This window comes from Canis lupus, chromosome 18 (assembly GCF_011100685.1).
Source record: "Canis lupus familiaris isolate Mischka breed German Shepherd chromosome 18, alternate assembly UU_Cfam_GSD_1.0, whole genome shotgun sequence".
In the NCBI taxonomy this organism is placed as follows: Eukaryota; Metazoa; Chordata; class Mammalia; order Carnivora; family Canidae; genus Canis; species Canis lupus.
Window position 1 is genome coordinate 40421758 of NC_049239.1, and position 9939 is coordinate 40431696.

At 39.7% G+C, this 9939-nt stretch overlaps 1 protein-coding gene across 1 annotated transcript; it reads left to right on the forward strand.

The window, feature by feature from the left end:
- Window positions 1-3873: 3873 nt before the first annotated feature.
- OR10AG67 (olfactory receptor family 10 subfamily AG member 67) lies at window positions 3874-4809 on the forward strand. Its single transcript, NM_001389127.1, has one exon. It carries the CDS (start codon window positions 3874-3876, stop codon window positions 4807-4809), a length of 936 nt encoding a protein of 311 aa, NP_001376056.1.
- Window positions 4810-9939: the final 5130 nt, after the last annotated feature.

The window sequence follows — 9939 nt, forward strand, 5'->3', positions numbered from 1 at the left end:
TATGCAATCGCAGAGACAAAACAGAAAGTAACCCGAAGGGCTGGCAGCTGGCCCTCCTCACAGATGAGGTCCCCTGTCCTCCTCACAGATGAGGACCCCCGTCCTCCTACAGATGAGGACCTCTGTCCTCTTTACAGATGAGGACCCCGTCCTCCATACAGATGAGGACCTCTGTCCCCCTTACAGACGAGGACCCCCGTCCTCCTATAAATGAGGACCTCCGTCCTCCTTACAGATGAGGACCCCATCCTCCAGGCGGGGGCAAGGGACGTCTCCTCAAGACCCCCGGTCGACAGCCTGCCAGCGCGTCTGCCTAAGCCAATGTTGACCCAATACAGATCGGAATTCCTACAGGTACAGTACAGTTTAAAGCTCTCAGAAAATATGCGCACAAAAGGTGGAAAAAGTTGAGTGCACTCACCATGCGTGAAACCTTCTGGATGGGGTCCTGGGGGTTCTCGGATCCCGGATGAGCCCCCAAATGTTGTGCCCAAGATCACAAATCCGAGAAACCACCGAGGACCCGACACTGATGCAAACACACGAGGGTTTATTTACAAGCTCGGGCTTGGGTCCAAGTGCACCCCACACAGCGGAGCAGGGACTTGGACCCTGAGACTAAGAGGCGTAGCAGCTTTATAGGGGCCAGTGGCCCATGGGATATGCAGAAAGTTGCACAGTCATGTCGATCCACACGCAGGTGGCCAATTGAATTACATCTTACCCTATAGTATCCATTTGAGCTGGCCTATTACTTTGGTCAGAATTGGTGCGCAGTTTTGTCGGGCACAAAGCAGGGTTACTTTGTTATGAGCTGATTTCTGATTAGGGTGGGCCCAGCGGCTTGACTAGGGTGGGGCAGCGCCTTAAGCAATAAGCAGGTTATGTGGGGGTCATACAGGAGGTGGCAGGTGTAGCACAAAATGGAGTTAGTCCTGCTCTGCTTGTCCAGGCGTAGGGGATTTTTGTTAAATTTCCTGGGTCCCACAGTGTGCAGATTAGAAAGTTGGTTATTGGTCCCTGGGAGCTGGAAGGGGGCAAGGAGTGTGGCACCTAACAGGAATGGGTTTCTCACAGTTCCAGGATTAGACTATAGTGATGGTTTAACAATCTTGAAAATATGTTAAAAACCAAAAAACTATATACTCTGAAAGGGTGAAGTTTACACCAATCAATGACACTTCAATAAAAAAAGAAAATACCTTGAAATTGTAGTAACATACGTAAACTGATTATGAACGAGAATGTTTCAAATGCAGAAGAAACAAAATGAACAATCAAAAGGAGCTAGAAATGATTAAGGGGGGGGTCAACTTCATTTTCATTAGATTTTTCTCTTTGACTAGAGGAGAATGATATAAATTCAGAGAAGCTGAAGAATACAGAACATGAAAGACTCCTAACTCTGGGAAATGAACAAGGGGTGGTGGAAAGGGAGGTGGGTGGGGGGTGGGGGTGACTGGGTGACAAGCACTGAGGGGGGCACTTGATGGGAAGAGGACTAGGTGTTATTATATATGTTGGCAAATTGAACACCAATAAAAATAAATAACAATAATTTTGGGAGCACTTGGGTGGCTTTGTAGTTTAAGCATTTGCCTTTGGCTCAGGTCATGATCCTAGGGTCCTTGGATCCTCTCTGCTCAGCAGGGGACTTGCTTTTCCCTCTCCAGTTCCCCCTGCCTGTGCTCTTTCTCTCTCTCTCTTTCTCTCTCTCTGAAAAATAAACAAATAACATGGTTTCGGGGTCCTGGGACTGAGTCCCCCATTGGGCTCCCTGCAGGGAGCCTGCTTCTCCTTCTTTCTGTGTCTCTGCCTCTCTCTACATGTCTCTCATGAATAAAAAATTAAAACTTTAAAATAAATATTAAATAAATAAAATCTTTAAAAAAATAATAGTAATTTGGAGTTTTCTTTCTGGCATAGATTAACTTGATGACAGTGAAACATTAAAGCTCAGTCTTTGCCTGTTTCTGAATTCACAGGGAGCTACACAGAACCAGAAGTATAATTACCGACATGTTTGTGTAACATCAAAGCCCAAGGGTAATAGCTTCAGAGATTTAAGTCCCAAAAGCATCTGCTAAAATAAAATACCAGCTCCCTATTGTTTGGCCAATAAAGACCTGCTCATTTCAGGTAGGCTTTGAGGTTCTAATTTAAAGAATATAGGGGGGGAAAAAACTAACCTTTTAGGAAAAAAAAAAAAAAAGAGATTTTTAATGATCTTTTCCCTGCTCACTCAATTAAATAAACTCCACAATTTAATGACCAAAAGTATTTTCTTTTCAAAGCTGAAAGAATCTATCTGAACTTAGTATTCACAATATAACTTTTTAATTATTTTATTTTGATGTTGGTTTACAGAAAGCTTCTATTCCTTCCATCCCTGGGTAAGTATATCTATGAATTTAAGTGTTTCTTGTTTTGTTTTGTTAATTTAAAATATGACGTAGGCAGCACTTTACAATTAGCAATAATCACAAATGTGTCTTCATGTGTACCACATGCCATATTTACCTCTGTCTAAAGAACAATTTCATTGTCCACTTTCTATTCTCAGGTACAACAGAAACATACATACATGTAAAAGTGTGACACACACATACATACACACACACAAAGAAAGGAATCCTGGATCTCTCAGAAAAATTTATTGTTCCTCATCTTATTTCCTTTTCTTTCTTTTTCTTTTTTCTTTTTTCTTTTTCTTTTTCTTTTTCTTTTTTAAGAGATATATAGAAAGAGCAGGGTTGAGGGGAGCCAGCAGAGGGAGAGAGAGAATCTGTTTCTGTTTCTGAGATGCCAAGGAGAGATTTTCCATAGCTCTCATAAGACTTTGGCGTATTAAAGTTAAGATAGACAGGAAGCCAAATAGTCTGCTTGCAATTAACCTATATTCTTTCAAGCTGCTACTTAGAAAATGCTTCCAAGTTACTTTGGAGTAGATTGGGTATAGAAGGTTAGTATCATGTTATTGAACTTAAAAATATGGATTTGTGGGATGCCTAGGTATCTCAGCAGGGTGTGATCCTGGAGTCCCAGGATAGAGTCTCACATAGGGTTCCCTGCATGTAGCTGCTTCTCCAGAACTCTGCTTATGTCTCTGCCTCTCTCTCTGTGTCTCTCATGAATAAATAAATAAAGTCTTAAAAAATGAATTAATTAATAAAAATTTAAAAAGAGAAATAAAATGCATTTGACTTCCTTTTCTCCACTCTGCAAAATCTGAAAAAAAAAAGCTGATTTCAGGGATCTTACACTGAAATACACAGTTTAAAGATAAAATAACACCCTATGATATTTAGTGTTTGGTTCATCAATTTTGTTTTACAGAAAAATAGTCTAAGCATGCAGAATGTCAAAGCTCAAAGAGATTTAGAAATACCCAAAAAAAGCCCACTACTTTAAAAATGAACTGTATTCAGCCCTAATGCCAATTTAGGTGGCTTAAAATATTTACTTGTGCAAGGAGGTTCATTTTGAATTGATAATAGTGGAAAAGTGGGGAGAAAACATAGGAGGTGAAAGAATGGAATCCTTGTCACAAGTGAACATAAATTCAGATTTTGTACTTTTGAGTGTTACAATGGATAGGGACATGATAATTACATATCTTATCTTCAGAAGCAAAGCAATATAATCCATATCAGAAAAAAAAAGGCCATGGGGACTTTTTTTCTTACAAATACATTTAATAATAATGAAAATTACACTTCACCACACTTCTAGAGTGCTGGCAATTACAGATTTTTTTTAACAGAGGATGGGAAAAATTGGCAGGCATGCCATGTGTGCAAGAAGACAAGAACCAAAGAAATCAGAGTAACTTGGACTTCTGATTCAATCATTCCCACAGATGACATTGAAGAGATGAGAGCAGAAGACAATGGTTCCAGAATAACACAATTTGTACTCTTGGGATTTTCTGACCTTCCAAACCTCCAAGGGTTACTATTTGGGGTGTTCTCCATCATTTATGTTATTATCTTAATTGGAAATAGCCTCATAATAATAATAACCAGTCTTGATGCTGCACTCCAGAAACCCATGTATTTTTTCCTGGCAAATTTTTCCTACTTGGAAATCTGTTATGTGTCTGTCACCCTCCCCAGGATTCTGGTGAACCTTTGGACTCAGGACAGAAGTATTTCTTGGTTGGGCTGTGCCACTCAAATGTGCTTTTTCCTTATGCTGGGAGCCACTGAATGTTTCCTCCTGGCTGTGATGGCCTATGACCGCTACGTGGCCATTTGTAACCCTCTGCACTACCCTCTCATCATGAACCACAAGATGTGCATCCAACTGGCTGTTGGGTCCTGGATTGGTGGAGTCCCAGGCCAAATAGGACAAACATGGCAGATTTTCTCTCTACATTTCTGTAATTCTAACCAAATCAACCACTTCTTCTGTGACATACCTCCCATCCTCAAGCTAGCCTGTGGGGACACTGTTGTGCATGAGATAGCAGTCTATGTACTAGCTGTGTTGTTTGTTGCAGTTCCTTTTCTGTTAATACTTGCCTCTTACAGCAAAATCATTTCCACCATTCTGAGGTTGCCAACAGCCAGAGGACGGGCCAAGGCTTTCTCCACCTGTTCTTCCCATCTCATTGTTGTGCTTTTATTCTTTGGATCGGCTACCATCACCTACTTAAGGCCCAAATCCAATCATTCTGCAGGAACTGACAAGATGTTCTCTCTTTTCTATACCATTGTGACCCCGATGTTTAATCCTATGATATACAGCCTTAGGAACAAGGATGTGATTGCAGCACTCAGAAGACTGTTACTTAAAAAAATAGTGTGATGAGTTTAATTGTAAATGCTTTAGCTGCTTGCCACACATTGATCAGAGGAACATTTCTAATCTCTACATTCCCTTGTAAGAAGGTAGCCACTTCCAGTTTATGATGTATTTCTACATACTTCTAGTTGCCAACCTACAATTTACTGTGCTTGGATACATACCAGGCAATTAATCTGACTTCAGTGCTCCAAGCCTAAATAATAAGCCGCCCTCATGAATAAAACAGTAATGTGTACTATTCATTTCATATGAAATTCAAATATAAATAAAATTTATATTAAATAAAATTCAATCTGCTAAGATTTTTGGATTGATTATCCTAAAAATATATAAGATTATTTACATAAATAATCTCCTAAAACTTCACACTTCTATTTGTTACCATTCCTTGATTCTATACCCAGAGATTGAAAATAGCAGCTAAATAGTAAATGTTCTAAGATGCCTGGGTGGCTTAGCAGTTGAGCATCTGCCTTCGGCTCAGGATGTGATCCCAGGATCTGGTATCAAGTCCCATATCTGGCTCCCTGCAAGGAGCCTGCTTTTCCCTCTGCCTATGTCACTGCCTCTCTCTGTGTGTCTCTCATGAATAAGTAAATAAATCTTTATAAATACATACATACATACATACATAAAGTTCTCTTGAATGAGTGATTAAATAAATTAATGGGTAAATGAATATTGCTAGGACACACCTCAGACATCTGGCAAAATCGAGAGATTTCAGAGCATCAATAAACATTGAAAGTGCATTTATCTGGGATGCCTGGGTGGCTCAGCAGTTTACACCTGCCATTGGCCCAGAGAGTGATTGTAGAGTCCCAGGATCCAGTCCTATATCAGACTCCTGCATCAAGCTTGCTTCTCCCTCTGCATATATCTCTGCCTCTGTGTGTGTGTGTGTGTGTGTGTGTGTGTGTGTGTGTCTCATGAATAAATAAATAAAATCTTTAGAAAAAAAGAAAGAAAGTGCACTTATTTAACATACTACACAGCCATGTGGAATTACACTAAACATAACACCAAAAGAAAACCTTACATTCACTTAGCTCTTTTTCTAATAACATCCTTCTGTATTTAACTTAACTGTTTTGGTCCCAAAGTAATTTGCTTTGAATTACTTCACCTCTTCTTTCATGGCACTCCAAATAGCTACTCCACCAATTCATATTTTGAAAATAAAATATCCATGAGTTGGAAAGTGAAGGAATGTGTTAGAAATTTTTTGCAGAACTACTCAAAGTCCGCATAGATGGGTGCCTAAACTTTCATGCCTTTAACCCTTTCTAAAGAGTCTGAAATTAGGGCAGCCTGGCTGGCTCAGTTTAGGGCCGTCTTCAGCTCAGGGCATGATCCTAGAGACCCAGAATTGAGTCCCACATCAGGCTCCCGGCATGGAGCCTGCTTCTCCTTCTGCCTCTCTCTCTCTCTCTCTCTCTCTCTCTCTGTCTTGAATAAATAAATATTTTTTTTTAAATCTGAAATTATTAAACCTCTGAACTGTTTTTTTTATTGGTGTTCAATTTACCAACATACAGAATAACCCCCAGTGCCCATCACCCAATCACCCCCACCCCCCGCCCTCCTCCCCTTCTACCACCCCTAGTTCATTTCCCAGAGTTAGCAGTCTTTACGTTCTGTCTCTCTTTCTGATATTTCCCACACATTTCTTCTCCCTTCCCTTATATTCCCTTTCACTATTATTTATATTCCCCAAATGAATGAGAACATATAATGTTTGTCCTTCTCCGACCGACTTACTTCACTCAGCATAATACCCTCCAGTTCCATCCACGTTGAAGCAAATGGTGGGTATTTGTCATTTCTAATAGCTGAGTAATATTCCATTGTATACATAAGCCACATCTTCTTTATCCACTCATCTTTCGATGGACACCGAGGCTCCTTCCACAGTTTGGCTATTGTGGCCATTGCTGCTATAAACATCGGGGTGCAGGTGTCCCTGCGTTTCATTGCATCTGTATCTTTGGGGTAAATCCCCAACAGTGCAATTGCTGGGTCGTAGGGCAGGTCTATTTTTAACTCTTTGAGGAACCTCCACACAGTTTTCCAGAGTGGCTGCACCAGTTCACATTCCCACCAACAGTGTAAGAGGGTTCCCTTTTCTCCACATCCTCTCCAACATTTGTTGTTTCCTGCCTTGTTAATTTTCCCCATTCTCATTGGTGTGAGGTGATATCTCATTGTGGTTTTGATTTGTATTTCCCTGATGGCAAGTGATGCAGAGCATTTCTCATGTGCATGTTGGCCATGTCTATGTCTTCTCTGTGAGATTTCTCTTCATGTCTTTTGCCCATTTCATGATTGGATTGTTTGTTTCTTTGGTGTTGAGTTTAAGAAGTTCTTTATAGATCTTAGAAACTAGCCCTTTATCTGATATGTCATTTGCAAATATCATCTCCCATTCTGTAGGTTGTCTTTTAGTTTTGTTGACTGTATCCTTTGCTGTGCAAAAGCTTCTTATCTTGATGAAGTCCCAATAGTTCATTTTTGCTTTTGTTTCTTTTGCCTTCGTGGATGTATCTTGCAAGAAGTTACTGTGGCCGAGTTCAAAAAGGGTTTTGCCTGTGTTCTTCTCTAGGATTTTGATGGAATCTTGTCTCACATTTAGATCTTTCATCCACTTTGAGTTTATCTTTGTGTATGGTGAAAGAGAGTGGTCTAGTTTCATTCTTCTGCATGTGGATGTCCAATTTTCCCAGCACCATTTATTGAAGAGACTGTCTTTCTTCCAATGGATAGTCTTTCCTCCTTTATCGAATATTAGTTGACCAGAAAGTTCAGGGTCCCCTTCTGGGTTCTCTATTCTGTTCCATTGATAACAGGCCAATAACCAGGGAGGAAATTGATGCAGTCATCAAAAACCTCCCAAGACACAAGAGTCCAGGGCCAGATGGCTTCCCAGGGGAATTTTATCAAACGTTTAAAGAAGAAACCATACCTATTCTCCTAAAGCTGTTTGGAAAGATAGAAAGAGATGGAGTACTTCCAAATTCGTTCTATGAGGCCAGCATCACCTTAATTCCAAAACCAGACAAAGACCCCACCAAAAAGGAGAATTACAGACCAATATCCCTGATGAACATGGATGCAAAAATTCTCAGCAAGATACTGGCCAATAGGATCCAACAATACATTAAGAAAATTATTCACCATGACCAAGTAGGATTTATTCCCGGGACACAAGGCTGGTTCAACACCCGTAAAACAATCAATGTGATTCATCATATCAGCAAGAGAAAAACCAAGAACCATATGATCCTCTCATTAGATGCAGAGAAAGCATTTGACAAAATACAGCACCCATTTCTGATCAAAACTCTTCAGAGTGTAGGGATAGAGGGAACATTCCTTGACATCTTAAAAGCCATCTATGAAAAGCCCACAGCAAATATCATTCTCAATGGGGAAGCACTGGGAGCCTTTCCCCTAAGATCAGGAACAAGACAGGGATGTCCACTCTCACCACTGGTATTCAACATAGTACTGGAAGTCCTAGCCTCAGCAATCAGACAACAAAAAGACATTAAAGGCATTCAAATTGGCAAAGAAGAAGTCAAACTCTCCCTCTTCGCTGATGACATGATACTCTACATAGAAAATCCAAAAGTCTCCACCGCAAGATTGCTAGAACTCATACAGCAATTTGGTAGCATGGCAGTATACAAAATCAATGCCCAGAAGTCAATGGCAGTTCTATACACTAACAATGAGACTGAAGAAAGAAAAATTAAGGAGTCAATCCCATTTACAATTGCACCCAAAAGCATAAGATACCTAGGAATAAACCTAACCAAAGATGTAAAGGATCTATACCCTAAAAACTATAGAACACTTCTGAAAGAAATTAAAGAAGACACAAAGAGATGGAAAAATATTCCATGCTCATGGATTGGCAGAATTAATATTGTGAAAATGTCAATGTTACCCAGGGCAATTTACACGTTTAATGCAATCCCTATCAAAATACCATGGACTTTCTTCAGAGAGTTAGAACAAATTATTCTAAGATTTGTGTGGAATCAGAAAAGACCCCAAATAGCCAGGGGAATTTTAAAAAAGAAAACCATATCTGGGGGCATCACAATGTCAGATTTCAGGTTGTACTGCAAAGCTGTGGTCTGAACTGGTTTTTTCAAGGAAAGTGAGCCCCTGTCAACAGAACCACTAATGCCTATCCTCCCAGTTCCAGGTTTTCATATTAGTCACTGGCATGAAGACATGATTAGTGCATCTGTCCCTGAGAACATCTATTAACAGTTCTTTGACAATTATGACATACTGCAGTTTTAGCTATAATCGTACATATGCCTGTATGACAATGTTAGTTCCCGTTCTTTAGATGGTTATATTTTACTTTATCAAGCCAACTACATCCTCTACCACCTAACATAATGTACCACATTCATTTATTTCTGTATTTTATCCTTGGAACTAAACATGTTTATACCCTTCTCATTCAATGTTTTACATAAGAAATTTATGTATGCCTATGATAAAGACCATGATGGTGATGATGATGATGATGATGAAGATGATGATGATTGTGGTGGTGGTGATGATAATGATGATAAAGATGATGATTATGATAAAGATAGTAGTGGTGGTGTTTGCTGTTTCTGAAATTTAGTAAAGCAGGAATCATGATGTCACAGATACAGTGCTATCTTAGGAATTCAGATAACTCGATTTAAATCTTTTTACCAATATCTTGAGAAGTTCATTAAGCACTTTCTTTCAGTATATTCTGTTAAGAACAGAAATCCAACTAAGTAAATCTTAAAGATCTTATTGGCTTTTTTCAGCACTTCATGAAAAAGGTAGCATCCAATCCAACAAGTAGAAAGGAGCTCTAAAGAACTACAAAGGCAAGGGGTTTTATAGGAAGAAAGGAGCAGGAACAAGGAACAAAAAAATTGAATTGGTTATTGCAAAGTTACTTTTCTTATAGGGCATGGCAGGGAGGAATCAGGTATATTACCTAGCTTATGTTAACCAGGTAATTCCTGATTGTGTGGTCTTAGATTCCATTCTTGGGAGAGCCAAAACTGGAACTAAGTTTTGGTTAGGTGATGTGGGACTTAGAATGGCTCCATTTTGAGCCTGTTG

Excerpts from the sequence above, each read along its gene's own strand:
- OR10AG67 (NM_001389127.1), top strand. The coding sequence starts at position 3,874 with ATGAGAGCAGAAGACAATGGTTCCAGAATAACACAATTTGTACTCTTG.